The sequence below is a fragment of the Pangasianodon hypophthalmus genome, chromosome 29 (assembly GCF_027358585.1).
Source record: "Pangasianodon hypophthalmus isolate fPanHyp1 chromosome 29, fPanHyp1.pri, whole genome shotgun sequence".
Classification (NCBI taxonomy): Eukaryota; Metazoa; Chordata; class Actinopteri; order Siluriformes; family Pangasiidae; genus Pangasianodon; species Pangasianodon hypophthalmus.
This window is the reverse complement of record NC_069738.1, coordinates 7,016,372-7,040,038: the sequence shown is the minus strand read 5'-3', so window position 1 is coordinate 7,040,038 and position 23,667 is coordinate 7,016,372. Positions and strand designations below refer to the sequence as shown.

At 39.6% G+C, this 23,667-nt stretch overlaps 1 protein-coding gene across 1 annotated transcript; it reads right to left on the bottom strand.

Moving 5' to 3' along the window:
- Positions 1-1,270: 1,270 nt before the first annotated feature.
- Positions 1,271-23,489, bottom strand: nsun2 (NOP2/Sun RNA methyltransferase 2). Its single transcript, XM_034301722.2, has 19 exons — positions 23,235-23,489; positions 22,612-22,769; positions 21,984-22,088; positions 21,732-21,837; positions 21,182-21,253; positions 21,000-21,084; positions 20,646-20,838; positions 16,818-16,892; positions 16,090-16,220; positions 15,252-15,325; positions 14,292-14,422; positions 13,750-13,846; positions 12,835-12,971; positions 12,652-12,744; positions 11,490-11,625; positions 10,180-10,260; positions 8,021-8,159; positions 6,440-6,479; positions 1,271-2,123 (listed from the first exon to the last, which is right to left on the bottom strand). Exons 1-19 carry the CDS (start codon positions 23,307-23,309, stop codon positions 1,715-1,717), a joined length of 2,337 nt encoding a protein of 778 aa, XP_034157613.2. The 5' UTR covers positions 23,310-23,489; the 3' UTR covers positions 1,271-1,714.
- Positions 23,490-23,667: the final 178 nt, after the last annotated feature.

Below are 23,667 nucleotides of genomic sequence, written 5' to 3'. Positions count from 1 at the left end.
GAAGTATAAAACAGGCTTTACTGTTCAGAGACTTCAGAGACAGAGAAAGGATGTTAAGGGGTTGTGTTCCAACCAAAAGTGCTTACTGCAGCTAAACTTACTGTGTACCATTCTATACACAAATGTGCATTGTTTGAGGTTGTTCCTGATCTTGGAGATTACATATTATAATTAGACACCAAGAGAGAGAGAGAGAGGGGAAGATTTTGGACATCCCTTCTAAGCATCCCAGGCCAGAAACACAGAAGCGATCTAATCCCTATGAAACCCTAGATCATCCCTAGCAGACGTTCTCTCTGTTTCTGCTTGCGCTCATTGCGTAACCTTTTTATTATATAATCCCTAATGTGTATTCATGTCCAACAGGCTTAGCCTAGCTTAGCACAGTCTAGTGCATGAAGCCAAGGAGGAGGAGAAGGTCCAGCTTATATGTTCCATCCTCTTGATGAACTGAACTCTCTCCTACGTGGGGGTTTGGTTATGTACCAGAAATAAGAACACGATAAAACTGTGCATAATGTTTATTATAGGAAATAAAAATTCTTAGACATAGTGTATATGGGGGCGAGACTTTTCACTGATGAATAATATGTTGCGTTTTTGCCATCATTCTGCCCACATCTTAATCGTTAGAAATGGTAAAGAGAAGCGAGGGTGTAGACAGCAGTGAGAGAAAACCAGAATGACATTTCATGAAAAGGAGGCGAGATGGAGTGAAGAGAGATTTTATGAAAGATTTAATTAGCACTGTTGTCACAGTGGAAGAAAAATAAATTACACTCATGCCTGTTATCTCTTTTTTTTTTTTGTCTATTTAGAGAGAAAACCAGAGACAGAATAATAAAAATGATAATAAATAACACCCATTGCCTTATTAGCTAATTATAACACCTTCTTCAGTAACACTATATATAAATATATGGTGTTCATTGAGCTACGTGACACCTACATAACCCCTTCATGACCCGACAGAGAGTGGGTTTCCCGGCCTGTCTGCCGCTGTCTCGTCTTTGTCCCGCTCTCTGCTGCTGTGATTTGGCTTGTTGAACACAGAATAGATCGGCACACTGAGGAGTTTGTTACTATGGTCACAGCGCCGGGGAAGGACAGCCATGCCAAGCTAAACGCCAGCCAAATCAAGCCAGCAGCAAGCACCGTTTCTGAACCACGCTGGAAAGATATTTGAGACGGTGATTAAAAAGAAAACGCTTATATAGGAAATATCAGTGTTGGGGTGCAGATACGATACCACTCATTAAAACACAGGGAATTACATTTAAAGCTTTTAATAAAAGTTGTATTTACATTCTATATAACCCTTACATAGGTTAAATGAAATGCATTTTGACTTTCAAAAGGAAATAAATGCATTTTTACTTCGAAAACAAAATAAAACACTGGGTCACAGGCCTTGGGTGACTGTATCAGCTTGTTGTTTGAGATTTAGCCATTGGTAGAGGAACATCAACAGTCCAATTAGATGCACAAAAGATCTTAAAATAAAACAGACCCATTAAACACTTAGAAAAAATAGAATAAAATTTTAGTACGTCAAATCCACAGAGACTTGCTGCTTAGTTAAATTACAGCCTGATGCATGTTTCTTTAAAAAATAAAAATAAAAAAAAAAAGTGGGGGTGATGTGATGGCAAGAGTACCTCCACCCCCACCAGTTGCTCCAGTTTGGTTCAGTCTGACTTGAGAATTCCCAGTCTCAAGTGCTGCTTGCTTCCTCCGCTCCATTACTTTTGGATTCTGAGGACCCGTTCTGTTCCATGTCCGAGTTCTCTTTCTGCATGCCTCCTTCTTCTTGTCCTTCTTCTTGTCCTGTCACCACCTCCTCTATTGCACCTCCTTCCTGAGCTTCTGCTGCACCTCCTTCCCGAGCTTCTGCTGCACCTCCTTCCCGAGCTTCTGCTGCACCTCCTTCCCGAGCTTCTGCTGCACCTCCTTCCCGAGCTTCTGCTGCACCTCCTTCCTTCTTGCCCTGCTTGTTATGGAAGACCTCCACACCCACCATGCGCAGGTAGTGGAAACGCTCGTTCCGGGCCACGAAAGCCCTGATGGACGTCTTTCCTCGCCAACCACACAGATCTATTTGGCACTGAGGAGCACTGGGATCACTGAAAGGAGGGAGATTAAGAAGAAAGAGCATTAAGTTAAAGGAGAAATGATCCAGGAGTGACTGTGTGTGTGAGTGTGAGTGTGTGTGAGAGTGTGTGAGAGTGTGTGAGAGAGAGAGAAACAGAAAGGAAGGAGCAAAAATGAGGGGCATTAATGATCACTGGGACAAAGACATGTGAAAGAGGCATGAAGGGAAGAGAAAAAAAATTAAGAAGTGCAACCAGTGGCATGGAGCCAGATGAACAGGAGGACGGTACAGGGCGTGATGGCACTGCTGCGGCTCATCACTCCGTCACGGACAGCTTCTCTCCACCTGCACCAACCAATCTGAGCACCTCTGAACATATAAGCCATGAACGTAATCTGTATAGAATAAAACTGTTCCAGACCTGCCAACCCTGATAAGGCACAATGTGTATTTCTAGATATGGGTGTAAAAACCCAAATTTTTGAAATAGTCCTTTCACAAATCCCTTGTATAAGGTATAAACTGTAGTCACCAGGCACTTTTGGGTGGGGGTGGTAGTGGTGGTAGTAACACATGAGCTGCTGCTTGCCTTGTAGATCATTTTAATCACAGATCCTGGTGGTTTTAACAGACAATTTTAAAATATGCCAAGCAGCTAGCTGGGTAGTTAACATGGGTTTGGACAAGTCAGTAGCTTTGATGTCCAGGACAATCAGATTTTCAATTCAGGCCATTAATGTTCATTCATAGTTAAGCAGGATAAGTAGGTTCAACAACCAGAAAAAGAAACTAAAACCTATTGATTTTCACAAAACAAACATTTTCATTTAGTATGTAGCTATGTTTAAACAAAACGTGATTCACAGAGGTGCGAAGCAGTCTGCTGCACTACGCACATGGGGCCGAGGCACAACCTGAAGGACAGTAGAACGGTTTGATTAGTGTGCACAGATAAACGATGTTTTCAGTATCAGGAACATGCAACACTGATGAAACCAAACAAAATACAGTCCAGTGCAAAGCTATCATCTAGCACAATTTGCCATCACCTCATGGTTTTAGAACATGCCTATTCAACAGGATTTCTGTGCAACTAAAACGTGAGACTGGGCTACGCACAGGAGCATTTATTCATCAGGTAAGCTAGCTAATGAAATTATGATTTGTCTACCCCAGGACAGCCAGAACTAGCTCACAACTAGACACAAGTCTCAACTAATTTGTGCATCACCAGCATTAGCATAGTTGGACAGCTAGCTGTCTCCAGGTCATCCTCTAATATCAGACAAGCTGTGCTCTGTAGCACTGAACAATTGAGACATCACTAATTGAGCTGAAACATTACACGTTTCTAATTAGGTTTTACAGAACAACCAGGAAAGTACATTTTTTCAGTCCTCTGTTTACAAATATGACCCTATGTATTGGGAATTAGACATCCAAGAAGAGACTACTAACACATAAAATTAATAATTTTAATTTTAAATGACACAGTTTTACTCAGCTGTTATTGAGTCGCTTCTGTGCTCTTCTATAACTGTCTGGTTTGGGTCAGCCAGCAAATCAGATATAAGAAGACTGCAACGGACTGTTAGGACAGCAGAAAGGATCATTGGTGTGCACATGCCCAACCTTCAGGACTTGTACAACTCCAGAGTGAAGAAACGGGCAGCTAACATCATCACAGACCCCTCTCACGCTGGCCACAACCTGTTTGCACTCCTCCCTTCATGCAGACGTTACAGAACTCTGTGCACTAGAACATCTAGGCATAAAAACAGTTTTTTCCCCCCATGCCATATCCAGCTTAAACAGCTAACACAGGTAATTTTTTATTCTATAATTCATTTCTGTAATTCATCCTCCATCTCTAATTACTACCTCTTTCTCAAGTATTATGTAAATACATATGCATATCTCTTTATTTATACAGCTGTATATAGAGTAAATAATGCACAAATCTGTACATAAATCTTCTGTTCCAGATTCATACACATTATTTTTTTTTTTTTTATTTTTATTATTTTTTTTATTGTTAAGTCTTACTATTTAAATGTTTTTAGTTCTCATGTAAGATATGTATGTATGTACCAAGAGCACCTTAAAGAAAACCACAACAAACTCCTTGTGTGTCTGCGCGCACACTTGGCGAATAAAGCTAATTCTGATTCTGATTTAGTGTTAGTATTATTGCTTCACTTGATCTCACACTCTGCTATGCGAAGGTCAATCTTTGTTTCCTGGAGTTCAGCTTTTCAGTCGATACATTTTTGTTATCTTGCTCAATTATTAGAGAAACTAGATCTATTCAGAACCTGCTAAAACATGCACAGGAATTCGGTGTTAGCCAACCAAGCATGATAAACACACCCACAGCATGTTTGAGTAGCCTTGGTGCAGCTTTCTGTTTGTCTTTTATTTTGAGCAACATCAGCAAATTCTGAAAGGAAAAAAAAAATCAAACTCTCAAAAGGTTCAACTGATAAAGTCAGCATTTAAAAAGCCACCCTAAACTTTGTAAGAATGATCAAAGGTCTTTATCAACTTGAGTGAGTGGACTAGTTGAAATCTGGAAACTGAGGGTGCTTAAAACCACATCAGAACTTTACAAGTAAGTGTTATTGCATCATAGAATGTGAAAGAGCCAATCAGGTTAAACATGCAAAAAAAAAAAAAAAAAAAAAAAAGCCTATGCTAATTATAGGACAGTAAATATTACCTATCCAACAGTCAAACAGGAAGCGAAGCTTAGCAAAAAAATGAAGAATTAGCAAAAACTGGGTCAGTTTGATTCACAGAAATTGTACAGTGCTTGAAAACTGACATGGCCAAAGGAATATATGGGAAAAAAGACCATTTGACAGAGGTAATAGATCTTATTTCTTAATTTACTGATACACGTAAATCCTCTATCACAAACATTTAGGACAGCTTTAGCAACCTTTAGCAGACAATTATGAGATTCAGGAAAGTCTATAGATTTTCTTCATCAATACCTAAAAAAAAAAAAAAAGGCAACTTTTACTTACTAAGTCTCTTTTTTTTTTTCTTTTTTTTTTTTAAAGGTATAAGTGCCTGCTGATAGCCATTTGCAGCTCAGCTGGCTAAGGTTTGTGGCTAGCAAACATGAAGTGAAAGTTCGAAATGTCAAGGTTCACATACTTTTCCGTGTGTAGAGTCAGCTAAAGTACTTATACAATGAAATTATAACAAATAGATAAATACAAATAGCTGAGGAAACACATACACACAATATCTATCCATCTATCCAGAGGGAGAGAGGAGCAAGGACTGATCCCTGACAGACACCTTGTGTGAGACAGTGGAGAATGCAGAGTACAAATGTTCCCCGATATGAAATAAGAGCTATGATAAAGGTCCAAATATGAAGCATGGCAGAAATATCAATAGAAAAAAAAAGTGATGATTTACCATACAAATACCTGCACTGAGAACATCAGTGTCAGCAGGAAGGAGCAAACCATTAGTGACTCTCACAAGTGTGTTGTCACATACTTATAGCCTAACTTTACTCAAGGACACAAGTGCTGTTTCATGCATGTATGATGGTCTGGTGTAGTCACAGGCTACTGATGCAATCTGACACATAACTATTACACTATTACTGTTATGAATTCAAAATGGCTCCCTACTCTCTCTGTCTCTCTACATATATTATTTTTATATATATATATATATATATATATATATAAGGCTACAACAAGTACCCTGAAGTTTACTTTACATGTAGTCCAATTTATGCCCAGTAGAAAAAAAATTAATTTATGGTGACTTTAAAGCATGACCGTGAACATGATCCTAATGAAAGTCTACTAGGGTTCAGTCCAAACAAGTTCAATATTAAGCATGCATGAGCATGCATCCGTGTAGGAGTGTATGAGATCCTACACACACTCTGGTAAGCAGTGGCCTGATAATGAGGCCACTGATGTGAAACACAGCTTCCTAGCGAGACAGACAATAAGCTTTTTGGTGAGACAGACAATGAGGAGCTATTTCTCCACTGACAGAGCGAGTGGCCTCCATCAGCCCGAGTCGTCTAATTATCACACAGGAGCGGCGGCAGCTCTCCACCGTCTGTCACCCCACTGTTTGATGAACAGAACGGGTAACATTGCATAGATCTTAGTGTACAAACAAGACGACTTTTATGAGGCTAAAGTGGTAGCATCTGCCTCTCTTCCTCCCTCACACACAAACAAACACAAACAGCTGAAGATTCTTGGCAGCCTCCCTGAAGCCTCGGCTATTTCAGTGCCCAATGTCTTGGCACCAGTGTCAATTAGGGGAAAGAAATAAGGCACGAGGAATGATGCAAGCACTTACTTTGGATCAGGTTGGTATCTTAGAACGATGCTGCCCATTTCTGGAAGATGAAAAAACATGAATAATATTTACTACTTTAACAAAGCCATGGCTCACATGGTTAGTATTTCTGAGATACCATTTTCAAGCACTGAATGAAACCATCAATTTTTTTTAAAGCCTTAGCTTAAACGATATACATATTTATACACAGAAAAATTGTAATTTGTGGGGAAAAAAATTACATATTCAGAAGTATCCTAGCGCTTCATGTGACATCACTCTGTATAATGGCTGCCATTTTGAGGACCGAACAGAGAACTGACCACTAACGAGATGCATTTCAATTACTACGCTACTGATTGCAATAACCAAAAAGGAAGTGAGGGATTAACATTTTATTGTACTGTCATGATAACTAAATCACTCCCATAAAGAAAGAAAAGGGAGCACTTTATTTCTGGTCAAGTTGCTAGCTAGATAGCTAACCAAGCTTGTGTTTGCTAATGTTATTGCTAGCACTAATCTTAACTAAACTGTCTGGACAGAAGCTCCAGAGCTGGAGTTGTTCAAAACAAAACATTTTCTGAACCATCTGGCATTTAATTAGTCTTATGTTTAATGACTTTCTGGAAATTTAAATTTTATATTTGAACAGAGAAGTGCAAACAGACAAGTTTACCCAGCCATGTTAGCTAGGTAGGAAGTTTACCTCAGCAATGTTAGCTAAGATGTTAGCTAGGCAGGATGTTTACTTCAGCAGCAATTATAGCTGGCATTAGCAAAAGATACTTGGTTAGCTAGCTAGCTAGCTGATATTGACTTAATCTCCATATAATGACTGTTTTTTTTCCTCCTCCTAATGACATGTTAAATGCTTTGAGGCATTCTCCAGAGCAGGAAGAAAAGCTGTGTACGAGACAAATCAGGAAAACAAATGTGGTAAGTTTTCTGTTAGCTGATGTGGAATCAGCAGTTCAGGGAAAGCACATAAGGATCCCAGCCGATTTAACAGCTTAGTCGAGGTACTCTTTATTCTCTTCTGAAGTAAGGGGAGTAATTTTGTCCATTTTTCAGATCTAGTTATGTTTACGCTGTGCAGTGAAGACAGAAATTCAGTCCCAAATATGGCAAATGTGACAGAAAATCATGCTAGGATGTAAAATGCTCATTTTTAATTATCTTTACAGTAGACATCAAAAGAAGGTTATAGGAAGCTGTCCTACCATTATGTTGACATTTACATACAGCAACACTGAAAATCCCACTGCACTACTAGGTCAGACAAACAAAACCTATAAATGCTACTTATAAAGTAATTCCCCATAATAAGTAATAGGTACAGCCTAAGGAAGATTCATTACATAACAAACAGAGTATTCCAAACATGCTGAAGGGAATAACCCAGAGAATAACCCCTGATAAAGATGACTTTCGTAGAATAAATTTACTTCAGTTAAAGGTTAGATTTGTCTGAGAGATGAAAGTAACTAACCACAAAGACGGTTTGTCATAACCTTTTTCCTCTCATCATTACCAGAGAGCCAGTAATTCTGGAGCTGACTGTAGATAAGGGCTTTGAGATATGATTGAGCCACTGACCGAGTTTCTTGGCCTGGGCGTGAGCGTCATCACCCAGCCTGCTGAGGAAAGGATTCTCCTCGGTTAAAAGAACCTTCACGTCCTCCATGCTAATGGTGATGACACGCGCTCTGATGTAGGGACACAGAGTGTAGATACCCTAAAAAAAAAAAAAAAACAGATCAGGTTTCAGAGTTAAATCCTGATGATGCCACTGGAGGTCCAGTAGAGGTTTTCCACCAAAGAATTACCCATAATTCTCCACATCGTTGCCATTTTCACCACTCTTAAGTACCAGTGATGAATTTTGTTACCCTTCTTACCCAGGTACCACAAGAGTGGAGTTGGGACTTGTGGGCGGAGCTAAAAATAGTGCACAAATATCGCAGACCTCCTAATTAATGTCTCTGAGTGAATTTGTTTCTCCACCGACACAGAAGTACGCAGTCTGCTTTAGTTTCTCAGTCTTTCAAATGCCCTTTTGCTCGTGGATTTAAGATGCCAGAAATGTAAACAATTTGAGCAGCTTTAAACAGCAGTATTTCAGATTAATTTTTATTTATTAACTCACAATAATACTTTCCTATTTCTAGGAACATTTCTTCCCTGTGATCCACATAAAATCTGCCGTCAAAATTAGCTATCAGTTCTCTTTGTTTGTGCTCTACATAATATAACTTAACAGAGCTGAACGCCCTACGTAGTGTCCTCATGCCTAGTGTAGAGAGATATATTTGAGATTTGGCCCTAGAAAATGCAGAACTGCTTGTGTGTGTGTGTGTGTGTTTCTCATCATATGGTAAGGTTTGCTTTATATTTTCATTGCAGATTAAAAATATTGGCATGTCCAGCTGTGTTTGGGAGCATAGGCAACCAATAAGTGTAAGTGTGATCCTCTTTATTTTCATTAAACATTAAAGATTTGTCGCAATCATGCAATGCTGTTAAAACAAACCCTCAGTGTCTCGTGCTCATTTGCACTCTAGGACAGAGGCATACAGCAGCGACATGTGCTTTATAACATCAGATGAGATACATCTGTTTAATGTTTCAAAATACTTTGTTAGAAATTAATTTTTTTTTTAAATGTATACACCATGCTTAAGATATACAATGGGCACAGTTCCCATACCTTATCTGTAACACAGACATGGTGTGTACCTATTTATTGGGGCTGTTGAATTATTAACACTAACTGGAGTTAACTGTAACCAGACCCATGGTCTGTGTTTATTAAATGATGGACACTTCACACTTTCTTAAAAACGATTCGTTTACGCTGGCTTAACTGCTGATGGAAAAAAAAAAAAAAAAAAAAATCATAATTGGGTTAATCCACAATGACAATGTTGTGAGTCAGTAATGGTTGTTATTCTGTAACGATGTTATCTCCCTTGAGTCAACTACTGCTATGATTAATAAAGCTAAACCAGCTACATTATCAGCATGGTCAGGGATTGCAATGTCCCTTAATGATGTCCCTCATGTTCTCATTATCTTTTTTTTTTTTTTAAATTGGTATGGCGGTTTATGTTATAGTAAAATGACAAATCCTGGATGGATTACGCTATTTAGTGGAAAGGAATAAGAACTTGGATCACAAAAACTCATTTGTTTGAATTTTGAGTGGTACTTTACTCACCACTTGATAACCTCCAAAAAACTACTTTTATAGATAGCTGTGATAGGAAAGCGACACTATCACACTGCGCGAGAAACAGATGTAGTGCATTATATTCTTCACTCTCTGTACTCATATCACTATTTCTCTGACTGGGAAACACAAATAATGGTACTTTAGAAAATAGCTGTATGTATCAATATTTAATGACCTTTTTATTACATGGAAGGTTAGAGATTGTGATGGTGCTAACCATGAAAGGATCCTACATGTCCTCTTTGTAGCTTGGTACACAGTCCACAGCACAAAATAAGTAGCTCATTTGTAGGCTGTATAATGTTTACTAAGAGTATCTATCTATCTATCCATCCATCCATCCATCCATCAGCAGTGGCTGGGTTCAGAGGGAATTTTGTCAGACTACATTCAGGTTCGGTTTTAAAACTCAATGTTGTGTCATGCTCAAAATTTCAGGCTGGAATAAAGCACTACAGGAAGTACACATTTTGCTCAGCATGTAATCTGTATACATTTCCTCTGATTTAGGTTCACATCCTACCTCCTGGGCCAGTCTGAAGGCACAGCCGAACTGTTCTCCATCATTATTCCTCGACCACACTTTCACTCCCGTGTTGATCACCTGAGGAGGAAAACAGCACCACGTAAATCACAGAGGACCATTTCCGACTGAAGCTGCTGACATTTACAGACGTGTGTGCGTGTGTGTGTGTGTGTGTGTGTCCCCTCTCCTGAATGATCTGTCTCAGTCTTATAAATGCCACCCACCCCATCCCACTCTCAGCAGATGGAAAGTCAAAGTGCTAGCGCAGTGCCCAGAACACAGACGTAGCTGGAGCTGCTCTGAGGCCCATCTGCTCCAGTGTCATGCTCATTCACTTCTTCAGGTGAGGAGTGTTTCAGTGTTTATGATGTTTGCAAGTGTTTATCACTGGTGTAACAGACACCATGCGTTCTCGTACACATCATCTACTTAAGAACAAATATTTCTTAAAGCTTTTAAGTGCCTGGGTGATATTTAGGACATTAACATCTTAACAGATTACTTTTTTCCTTCTTGAATGTACTGCAGACATTTACTTATCTTTATAACACTGACGAAATCAATAGATATCCAAGGAATAAAACAATTCGGGGTGTGCCTTTATAGGAAATGAATCAGCTACAGTTGGTATGATGCGCACTTACTGTTAGCATCATGAAGTTGATTCATTTCCTTTAACGGCATGCTCCAGTGTTTTATTCCTCTTAAATGACAGCAATTTTTCAACCATTAACTCATTAATAAACTACACATCAGTTATGTTTAATGTTGTAAAATCTCTGTGGTCCTTATTAAATATTAAAGGAGCAGTCTGTATTTTTTAAGAGCCCTCTGCTGCATGTGACGTGGCTTTGCACGTCAAATACTGTCAAGCCTTCACTTAATGTTAAATTATGTACAATTTACAAGTTAGTTTTTATGGAAATGGAACAGAACTGAGCAGCAATACTTTGGCTGGGGGAGGGGCTTTTTTCTGGGCCAGAAAATTGTAAATCAGAGCTGAAATAAAGAAACTACCAAGATCCATTGCATGAAGATATTGTGAAATACTGTTTTTCGAATGAATCTTGAATATATGATTACACATCTGTAAAAAATACAGACAGATCCTTTAAACTTGCTGTTTGCTCTACCTCAGCCAAATTAAATACAATTTCATTTTTAATAAACCCTCATGAGGACATGTGTATGAGAAACATGTCTTTAAATATTGTGATTCTTTTCCAAAACACACCTTGTATTAGTACTGAGAGCTGAATTCTACTCTCAAGCCCTTCTCAAATGTGTGTGTGGACATTTGCTCTCACTTTCATTCTCTCACTGTTGTTGAGCAGGACATTGCGGAGCTCCTTGGACACCATGTACAAGTGCCTTTTCTTCCCCTCGTGTGTCCTGGTCAAGACGTTCAGCTTGGGGAAGTCTGGAGAGAGGTCGTAGAATGTTCTGGAACAAATACAAACCCAGTTAGTCAAACAACAGAACTAGAAAAACAGGCATACACACACACTCAAACATTCATTGTGAAACAGTGTGAGATATATGGTGCAGAGATGGAAGCTAATCAAGTCAACTTCTTGTGTTCTGTGAGTGTCTAAATGAACCTGGAACTGTGCCAAAAGTAAAGCTCACATCTGTCTCCATATGGAGTTTAATCACCCTGAGGATGATTCCTCTCACAGTTTATTTTATCAAGAGCAGTGACTGGATGCGCCTGAAAGGAGTGAAAGGTGTTATTTATTCCTTACAAAAAAAAAAAAAAAAACACCACATCAACAATTACACACGTTTTTGTGGTGAATCCCCCATGCAAGTCCCTGGGGAATCTGTTACTATAGAAACAATAGTGTATTAGCACGAGCACATTAATGTAATCCTGTGATTTGCCTTGTAGCCGGAACGGCTATCACCTTCTGACCAATCAGAATCGAGAATTCAACATTTATTTTAACGTGGTGGAGGAAGTGCTGCTGCTATAAATACACACCAGAATCAGTGCTCATAAGTGCACATCAGTGCACATTTTTTTGCTCTGTTAACACCATCTCCACAGTGAAGCATGGTGGTGGTAGCATCATCTTATACTATTGATATTGTGTGTGCGCGCGTGTGCGTGTACGTACCTACAGGCACAGTACATACATCTGAAGTTTAGCAAATGTTTGTGCGCTGCATGTGCTAGTCTGAAACATTTATATATTGTATATAGTGTGTGTGTGTGTGTGTGTGTGTGTGCACATGAGCTAGCACAGGTTTCTCTAAACCTCAGATGTAGTTTGTGCATCTAAACCCATCAGATTTACGTAATGTATGTATTCCATGTATTTGAGCTTTGGCAAATATTTGAAAGTGTGTGTATGCTATTATAGCAAACAAATAAAAATTTTAGCTGTATGGATTGTGTGTGTGTGTGTGTGTGTGTGTGTGTGTGTGTGTGTGTGTGTGGAAATGGGCGAGGAGAAGAGTGCTCACTGGATGGGAGGGAAGACTGGGTCATCCTCTGTCAGAAACACAAAGGGATCTTCTTTGAATCCGAAGAGCTTCATCTTCTTTGAAGGCGGGGGGCTGGAACAGAGAGCTGAAGCTGATCAGGACACACAACCATCACAACAAGAGAGGGCATGAAAGAACCAAAACTGACACAAAGCGCCTCACCCACACACTCCATCTTTCTTGGCCTCTGTCTCTGGAGTGTCTTCCAGAACGGCGTCTCCCTCGGCCGCTGTCTCTGCCTCTCCCTCCTCAGCCTGCACTTCCTCACTGGTAGTGCTGGTGGCCTCTTTATTCCGAAGCTGGAGGAAGGGAAAAGGTGAGAGGAGGCGGTATTGTTAGAAACACTCTGACAAGCTATTTTAAGGGCTCTAATTGGGCTGCGAAAGGCGAGAAAGAGATGAGATCGTAAATCAGAAGAGAAGGGAAAGAAAGAAAACAAGAGAGCACGTGAGAAGAGAGCGTGAGCCGAGATGGGAATGTTTTGTGGCTGCATACAGCTCATATCTACAGATTCTGCCATCGAGTGCTAAAGCAAGGACTTCCATTTCCTCTCAAACACATTTAAATCCCTGCTTTAGAGCTCAGCCGTGAGGCGTGCTTTATTTGGCTTGAGCACTGTACAGCCTCAGGGCTCGTGGATATAAAATCAACTCATGATGGAAATGAAGCTTAAGGTTTACTTTACAACCAGATGTCTAGAGAAACAGAAAGGCTGTGCTCAAAACTGTGTGCTCTGTAGTACTCTACACACACTAACCACCAACCAAAAGCAGGCCAGGGTAACACATGACTATCTTTGGGTTGCATTGTGGGAGGCAGTAAATCAGTCATTTCCTTTCAAATCATATCTCAGTAAAATCCAGAAAACTGTTCTGAGTAAGGCAACAGTGATCTGGCAAATACAGCATTTTTAAGTAATTTAGCCAGTATCACCACTATTACCTTCTTTGGAAACATTTTTTCAGCTTTTATTTTACTAATTAAATGACTGACACTATAAACATTGCCACATGCTTCAGGCGTATGTCATCAGGGTATCTTTGACATACTGGATATATGCTTTTTGTAAAAAGTTACTTTTGGATAGCGCCGATTCCACGGCATGGGCGCCTTCTTCACCAGCACAGCCACGAAGAAGCCACCGGTGTTCTGGTGATGCGGCAGTATCCTCATACTGCAAACACACACACACACACACACTTAATATGCACAGTACACACTGATATGGGTCTAAAGAGGCAGGCTGACATTAAACAGACAGACTGAGGCATTTATTCACATACAACTGGGTCTCAAAGTCATAAAATTCTTATTTCATTTTCCACTAATAAATAAAAAAGTTAAGGGTGATGCATAGAAGACAACATTCCATGTTAATAGAATACATCTTTAAGATTTAACATCTACTGTGATAACATTTTTCTTAGTACATGAAATATTTTTTTGATTAAATAACAGTTCTTGGCAATGGATTTGGATCTCAACTTGTCAGACATTGCCCCCTGGTGGATCATTGTGTTATCACCAAATAACAGTCCATCTCTGATCTACTGTATGACTAAGAGGTGTGAGAAAAACACAAGAGCGAGAAGTGCAACACTCCACTCATTTGAGCTCACCATCTCTCCAGATGCATGCTCTTCAGCTTCTCAGGGTCAGTTGGGGGGAACATGGTGGGTCTGATCTGAGTGTGACGACTGGAGGGAACTTCGGACCAATCAGAGTACCAGTGACCCTCTCTGGTCATCACCTGGAAGATTAGAAACAGAATCCAGCCACCTATATTAATAATACACATAATATACATTTATTATTGGGTTGCTTTGCAAAGTATTAAATCAGAATTAGAGTTATGCAACTATAAACCATTAACTAGAGTGACTTTAGAGTGAAAAGATCAAACTGATTGCACACCAAGAGCACGTGCAGTAGTCTGCGCTCACGGATTGTCCGATATACGTGTGGCGGTTCAGGAAAACCCACAGAATGTTATGGCTGAATTCTGGCAAACAGCTAAAAAAAAAACTTTTTTTTAAACCAATGTATCATTTCAGAAAATATAAATATGTAGAAATGATTTTATTTACATTTTAATATTGCCTAGGCTATCTTCCTGAAAAATATCAAGCTGGATATTGACCCATTACAACGAACGCAGAGATAAAAACGGTCTGCCTAAAGAAGTTCAAAATCCTGCTTTCCTCACGCTCTGAATGTCACGCGTTGACCAAGTGTCATCATTTAAATGCAATTCTATCTTATACATGCAAAAGAGAAACATAATTCAGTTCAGGGAAGTCTGTAGTCTTCAGAACTATATTTATTAGAAAATGTACAAATTTCACCACTTGAAGGGTTTTTTTCAGGTCACCACATGTTTACTGTATATTTAACAGTCTATAGCTATCAAAATCTCCATACCTCAGCTTGCATACATTTCTGTGCACTGCTTTTTTCCAGCCTGATGTGGAAACAGGCTTCTAAATGGTGTGACAATGAGCATTTCAAAGCAAGATATAGTTAAAGGAGCCCCAGCTTCCGCATTAGATGCAAGTCTGTCTTTAGAGACTATACATTACCTTCCAGGATGTGATCCCAGGCATGTACTTTAGACCAGGCAGGTCAGTAGAGGCATCAGCCAGCTCGAGGGCACCTGAGAGGGATAGCAGACATAATCGTAACGTGTTGATATGACTCAGAGAAGTGGATGATGCGATCAAAAGTTGTAGGTTTGCAATAAGGCAGACATCTTGACTCTAAAGAATACTAAAGCAAATGTTTTATAGTATGACCAGAGCTTGCAATTAACATAGCTCTTATCCAAATTTGGCTCCTCCAAGATACATGAGGCCAACCCACCGCATGCTGTGTCTCAGGGCAGCATAACGCACTCAGAGGAAAGCGCTATCTGCCCTCTTCCACATACATGAGCTCACAGACACCTAGGATTGTCACTAGTGTCAATTTGATTGATAAGCAAGAGAGAGTATGACATCCCGGCCACGAATGGCTATGGCATTGTTGGGATTCGAACTAGCCATCTCCCAGCAATAGCAGAGCAATAGCAGGGTTTTCTTTCTTAATAATCTTCCTGTTCTTGCTTCTCAGGTGGTTCACTTGTAGTTGGTATTATAAATAAACTCAATATCTGACTTTGTGTTTTCTCTCTCTGCAGCTTAGCTAGGCTCCCATGAGCTAAGAACAGACTCAGTGTATGGAAATCAATTACACATCTACTCATAAGATCAACTGGCGAGAGATCAGTCAAGCTGAGAAAGGAAAACAAACGTGCAAGGAGTTGTAGTAGAAATGAAAACTGCATAATTCACACTGTTTGTATTTACTGAGCAGCACCATAACTTCAAGCCCTGAGTAATTAAGACACACAGACTTGAGACTTGATCAGAGCTGCTGTACCTTCACTCTTCTCCAGCAGGGAGGCGATCACCGCTTCATCCTCGATGGGGTTCAGAGAGCAGGTGGAGTAAACCATCCGCCCACCAACAGCCAGCTGCTCCACGCCACGCACAGCAATCCTCAACTGCAGGCTAGAATACAGTGACACACAAACACACACACATCAACAACAGCTGGCTGGTATAGAGAATACAAAGACACCAATATATACAAACTCCTAACAGAATTATATTGAGCTCAAGGGTATTAGAGAAAACTAATTACACACACAAAATACAGCTGACAAAGAGTGTTTCAAGCTAACACAATTAACATCCCACCAGCACACATTCATTCTCATCTTCAGTCAGTCAGAAAATAATACTCTTAGCTACTGAAGCTAATTTAATGATCCCTTGAGCAACACTAGACAAACAAACTAGTGTCTTTTTCTTAAATCGCTCTTAAATCGATTAAATAAAGTTTACATGGATATTTGCAGTTTAATTGTATTGCCACAACATGTGACCTGGGTGTTGCTTTTTTTTTATTTTTTTTTTTTTTAAGTTTTACTGAGTGGAGATCCTTGGAATTAGAAGCATCTATTGGCCTTTTTTCCCCTAAAGTTATAAATTTATGGCTTAATATACTAAATATATGACTCTATGGTTGTAAACACTGTAAACATGGAAAAAAAAAAAAAAAAAAAAAAAAAAAAAATCAAAAGCATCAACATCTTAGTCTCTAACCCATGGAGCTGGAGGCTGTTGCTGGTCGTCCACTTTTTCCACACATCTATGTTCTTTCGCATCGTTCCATCTCCACTGTAGACACACAGATGAGGTTTTGTTAATACGCTGCATCTTCCAGCTGATTCATTTCCATGAACAGCAGTTCTGACAGTACACACACAAAATTGCCCAACATGATGACGTGGCAGCACGTCCGCTTAAAATAAGTTACAACAGTGTTGTTGAATTCTTCATTCTGATTGGTCGGAAAATCACAGGTTAATATTAATGCGCTTGTTCTAACACAGCATCGTTTCTATAGTAACAACTTACACAGGAACATGTATACCTGATGCACCATATTATATTAAAAAAAAAAAAAAAAAAAAAAAAAAAAAAAAAAACCTATTTAACAAAGAATAATGTATAATCGTTGCCATAATGAATTTTCTGTAAAGTGATTCCTTAACAATTATGTAAGGAGTCTCCAGTGTGAGTCAGAAAGACTTCAGGATGGAGGGCTTTGTGCTTTCCAGTTTCTTGGAAACATGACAAGCTACTTCAAGAAAAAGAAAGAAGAATGGCTGGTAAGGTAACAAGTGTTTATAGCTGTTATGACAGTAAATGTAGCTATAAATGGATAAAAAGTAAATAAATTTTTGAAAAAAGCCACAGTAAGCAAATTGTTGTGTTGTCCATTTCACATTGGGGCGCATCTCACCATCCCGTTGTTGATTATCCTCCTATAACAGCACACCCCGTTGTGTTTTATTCCTTACACATCAGCTGGTTTTGTGTTCGCATTTGTGTATTACAAAATAAGAACCCACTAAGCGTATTTTTGCAGAATTGCAGAAGCGTGTTCTATACGAGTTATCACATTTGGTTTTTATTATTCATTTATATTATTCATTTATTATATTATTCATTCATAAACATTATTTCCCGGATAGGTCACTGCTGTGTCAAATATTTTGAGACAGGAAACCATGAGCAAGTTTCCTTTGACCATGTGAACTCATACACACAGTGACTACAATACATGTCTTCTCTACCAAAAAGAGAAAAAAGCCAACTGCACATTTTCTGCTATTCTGAGGTGAAGCTTTTAAACTCAGAGCAACCTGATGCTGCAGAACGGCAAGCCATAATCATACCTTCACTATTCCGCTCCAATCAATTCACTGACACTGAAATGCTCAGGCAGCTGAGACAGACTGACCACACGGTGAGTGTACGATGTTTGCCCCCTTTTGTGGCACCAAACAAGCCATGTTGTGTAGAACTGCGAGGCTGGAGACCAACAAACCCAAGCACACATGCTGCAATGTTGTATGAGGATTCATGCTGGGATAACAGCTTTCGAAAATGCAAGGGGAAAAAAAAAGAAGGTTCTGGTATGCATGTGGGTGTGAAGTGTATAAAAATACAAACCTCATGGTCATGTCTACAAGCTTCTTTTGTGCAAAAGTGTGCAAAATATGCACTTCATTACAGTGGAGCATCATCATCACATCATTTCTTAAACCTCCAGTTCTTAGACAGTAAGCCTTCCCGTTTTCTCATGTGTTGAACATGATTTCAACAGCTTCCACATGGTCTAAATTTAACGTTAAGAGAATTTTTGGCCCGATGGCACTGATGTCAAGATGCCAAGCAGTGGAAATGAACTGCGCTAACTTTAGATGCCAATGATTGTGGTGGACGTTTGCTCAAGCTAGTCATTTCAAAACCCAAAACGCAAACAAATACAGCCACACCCCCTAAAAACACATGTATGCATGCTGGCTGGGCTTTGATGCTAGTGTACAAGCGGGAGCTTTCTGAAATGACAGATGACATGAATGATTGGTTAGATGGTAGCCTCAGACTCTCCACCCATGAGCCACAATGTTCCCTGATAGTGTTGGTACACTTTTCTGTCCACAAGCTTCAGAATCTTGATGGCTCTCTGCACTTCAGTGTATACGCACACATGGTGCACCAGGAAAACAAACTTTTGAACACTGTGAAGCAAAAGACAGACACTAGACTAAAAAGTTTGTGGCATCTTAAACATTTTTGAGAGTATTACTGATTTAAAAAAGAATAATAAAAAGAATAACTTGGATAATGGTGGGTTGTGAGTTAAAAATAAAAATGCTTCATGGATCCCTGGGGATCCCTGGAACCCAGTTTGAGATCTTTGGCTCTAGCGAGGCTAGCTGGGTGTTGGTGGTCTGCTCGGTTTTTTCCTCCTGTTGACAGAGTCTGGGATGCCACAGAGGACAGAGGTTCTCCTCTGAGTAGATATTTTATGAAGCTGCCAGAATTTGAGGAGAACTTCACCAAATATTAGAAGTGTTCTTTTAAAAATAACTTTGAAATGTAGACTGTAACATGTAATTTCTTAGCTTCAGTTATGGCAATCTGTTTGTCTCAATATCTACAAAGTAAGCATCTGTACTATTATCAAATCTTCATTATAACCCATCAGGACTAGCACACGGTATATACGCAAACTATGCAGCTGCTCAATGAGCCTCATTTATCAAACATCACCTAATGAACTAATAGACATGACATGAACTAGTTTATTTGTGTACTAATTTATTCGTGAGTCACTAATGGGAAACCGAACTGACTGGCCTCAAATCGCGTAAATGCCACGAGTTCCTGCAATTTTCTTTATACGGATTACACCGTCAAATTTAAATAACTTACTTTCAATCACACACACAAATTTAATTAAAATTTAGTGAAAATCAGTTGTTTCGTATTAACAACATGAAAGGACGTGATACAAAACAAATCCACACCCTGAGACAAATAAGACTCAGCATTCGATTAGGCTCAAAAGTAATGGCACCTTATAAACGGAGGAAGCATTAGTGTGCCTGGTAGCTGACTTGCTGCAGTATTGGAAGATTTAGCACACACCATGATTAGGAGGCACGCTGTCACCTTTAGTAGCCATTTTGTCATTTTCAGCTCTGTGTGAGCTTTTAGGAAATGTTGTGGGCGACACTAAATGCAGATTAGCTATATGGTGAACGAGTTTGGTCATTTTGATGATTGGGATTTATCAGCATACATATGCAAGTACAAAAAGAAAATCAGACAAAAATCAGGCATTTTTAGTTTGGTTTGCTCTTTGAAAACCTTTACATACAACTTTAAAAGATTAAAAGACTAATAAATGAGGCCAAATATTAATATAACACCACATACTAGATTTGATTTGACTTGAGTGCACCTGTAAGGTAGGCTGTGAATTATTTTGTTGATACGACATCAGCCTTTATTCCTAGACGTAAATCATGATCATCCCCATCATTTTATGTTGATGAATGTGAAGTTAAAATATGGAAGCAAATGGTTGAAAGGAATTATTTTAAGTACATTTACCCATGCTAAAATAACCCATCTTGATGGGCAGAATTGGTGTGTTAAAAGAGGGAAGCACAAATATTTGTAGGACTGTGGCTTCACACTCAGGTCCTGGAGGGTCACTGAGCGCTTTAATGTACAAAGAAGTTCTGTAAGTCAGTTTGGATTAGAGCATCTACCAAACGTTGTGAACGTGAAGGTAAAAAAAAAATGTAAATTGACACCCTGGTAGAGAGCATGAGCACTGTTTTGGACTTAAAATATACACAAATTTAAAAATTATTTGCTAATAATCAATTACAACTCTACAGGCTATTAGCAAAATATTAATATTCCATTGACTCTATATTATTGGTGTTTGAGATGATCGATGAAAAATTTAAGCCTATGTTGGTCCAGGGAACAGCACTGGAAAAAAAAAAAAAAAAAAAAAAAAAAGGCTGAAATGCGTGCGTGTGTGTGTGTATTATCTCTCACCTGCAGGGGACATCGCACAGCACTCTGTCATAGAACAGGATGTCCTTCTTTCCGTTGCTCTCCACTTGCAGGCGAGGGATGCAGGAGGCATCGTGGTTCACCACCATGATACACGGACTGTTCAGCCTCTTAGCCTGGTGCACCAGCAGGTAACAGCGCTTATTATCCACATCGTTAGCGATTACAAAGCCCTCTGTGAGGAAGAGAGGAAGGAAGAGAGAGAGAGAGACAGCGACAGTGTCACACAATGTGATTTAGTTCAATCAGTTTTTTCTTATAGGTCTGTAGTTAAGGCTTTATTCATCAATTCAACTCTTCATGATTTAATAATAAGCTAAATAATCATTTCTTTACCAGGAAAGGGCACATCCATATCAGAATGGAGCATCTCTATAAGCTGAGCAGTCTTTGATCCTGGGGCAGCACACATATCCAAAATCTGTCCAAACACAAGCATGATCAAACTTGAATATATCCCACACATACACACAAAACAATAAACCGTCAGGATTACACGGCAAAGCTGTGAACGCTACCTTGTGATGAGGTTCGATTTTCAGCAGTAGAGGAGGAATCATACTGACCGCCTCCTGTCGGCTGATATTTCCCTGAGAAATGGAGAGGAATTGATTATAAGCAAAACAAGGAACTGATTATAAGCATAACGACAACATCAAAGCAAACATAAGCCCCACGGTATAAAACCAGAGGCTCAAATGTCATCCAAGGGGTCTGATTTTGTGATGAAAATATCACGTACACCCCTCCAACACCAATATTAAGCCAGAGAAACAATCAAGAAGCCAAAGGTAACAACACGATGCTACCACCACCATGCTTCACAGTAGGAATGTGTAATGAGCAATGTTGGGTTTCTTGCAAACATTACCACACTGTTCTTCATACAAAAGAAATTTTTTCCCACGTCTGTCATTGACAAACATTTTGCGTTTTAGTTTTCGTCAACAAAATTAATGCTCATCAATTCAGTCATCCACGCCTCTCAATTATTGTCAGATGCACGACATTTTAAAGTACAATGACACCCAAGATGTTAATCAACCACAACAAGACAGTTTTACTCACGGATTCGGTCTCGTTCACTAAAAACTGATGGAACTTCTCCAGAAGTGGAGACTTGCGCAAGATCTTCCTGCTCATGTTGGTGTGCCAAGCCAGTTCATCAGGGTACCTGAGATCCCAAAAAGACCACTCAATTACATCTCACACTTTATATAAAACACAGCTAATGGGGGGAGGGGAGAGAAGAGAAAGAAGAAGAGAAAAAAAAAAAAAAAAAAAAAAAAAAAAAAAAAAAAAAAAAACCTTGACTCCTACCAGCTTAGAGCCTGAGGTGCTTCAAACTTTTGTCCATCGATCTCCAGGTCCTGTATTTCTTTGAAGTATTTCTCTTTCAGGGTATGTAGGATCTCTTTGGCGTGACTATTTAATATACAGAGAGACAGAAAAACAAGTTATATTTTACACAACTTCAACAGAAACTGAATTCAAACTGAAGTGCATTATCGCTTGAGATAAGCAGTGGTGCTTAGATGTTGAGCTTGGGGTCTTGGATGATCTGCTCACAGATGGACACTTGAGATAGATGCAAGTTTCATCTTAATTGAGTCTCCACTGACCATTGCACTACATGTACTTATATCACAGCTCTGATTTTTGCATTTTTCTAAGGAGTCTCCAGTGTGAGAGCTTTGTAACAACCAGAGGAAAAGCTGTAACTAGATTTTCCGACACTATAAATGATAACTTTCCTGCATGTCCTGATTTGTTTTATTCCTCTTATACACCACTAGCAACACTAACAATAACTTGTTTTCATATTGTCTATCTGTGGTTCAGCCCCAAATATAGTGATTTTTAATATATTAAAACATTGAACACGTTGATGGCAAGGAAGACAGAGTAGAACATCCGAACCACAACCAGAGTGCATCTGAAGTGTCACCTTTTGTAGCCAGTGATGCGGATGGTGGCAGGCAGTGGCTCTCTCATAGCCTCCATAAACTCCTCAAACTCTCCCTCGGGAACGATCTTCAGCTCACGGTAGTACTGTTCAAACAGCTTGTTCTCCTTGATAATTTCAGCGTAGCCCGCACCCCAGCCCTGAGATCAAAACATAGTGATGGGATTAACCATACAGAACATAAAGTAGTGAAAAATCTGACAACCATGAGACTGTAGAGGAAGGTAATGAGGGTTAGGGTCAGCATCTGTGCTCCTGTGAGGACAGAATCCAGCAGCGTGGTGATTGTCATGCTCCAGTACATCACACCCAAGTTACCAGCTGATGATCAGGTTAAACTGAATGCACTGCTTTGTTACTAGAAATTCTGGAGAAGCACATGGGCACTGCAGCTCTCACTCTCTCTTACACACACACACGTTCTTCAGTGTGTGATGTTCAAACCAGGCAGGATTTGTACCATCAAGACAGTGTTCTCTAGATATAAACACTTATTTGTCCTCAGACAGTAGTTTATTGAGAAGAATAAGCAGCATGCAACAGATGGTCCACACTTTAAACCCCACACAGTGCTGGTGCACTCACAGCTAAGCTAACAAACTCACAGCATCATCTCTGCTCCTCTTTCCTTCCGGTCGTCCATCTTTGTAATGCTGTCTGTTCCTGTTTCTTTTACCCATGTTGGAGAAACACACGACTCGGGATATAAACCTGCGAAGCGTTTCTGAGACTGAGAGAAGAAAACACGCTGTATGTAGACCTGCTGCAGGGAAAGAGGAACTCGTGGGGACTCCTTAAGACACACGCGCCGAATTACAAACGGCTTGCTAGTGAATAGTAAGTGCACTAGTTAGGGTTTAGAATTCCGTTGTTTGGAACACTAGGTAGTGCACTAAGGTAGAGAGTAAGGGGAGATTTAGGATTCGGTTGTGCGCAATACACGCAGCGCAGCCGCCTTAAGGACCCTTCGGTGGTGGCTGTAGTGCTGCCTGAATTATATGCTGAGCTTCCAACAAGTTTATTATTAGTAGTAATAGC

Coding starts and splice junctions, on each gene's coding strand:
- nsun2 (XM_034301722.2), bottom strand. CDS start 23,309: ATGGGTAAAAGAAACAGGAACAGACAGCATTACAAAGATGGACGACCG. Junction 12,972..13,749: donor GGAATCGGCGCTATCCAAAA/GTAACTTTTTAC, acceptor CCCTTCCTCCAG/CTTCGGAATAAAGAGGCCAC. Junction 6,480..8,020: donor CGCCCAGGCCAAGAAACTCG/GTCAGTGGCTCA, acceptor TTCATCTTCCAG/AAATGGGCAGCATCGTTCTA.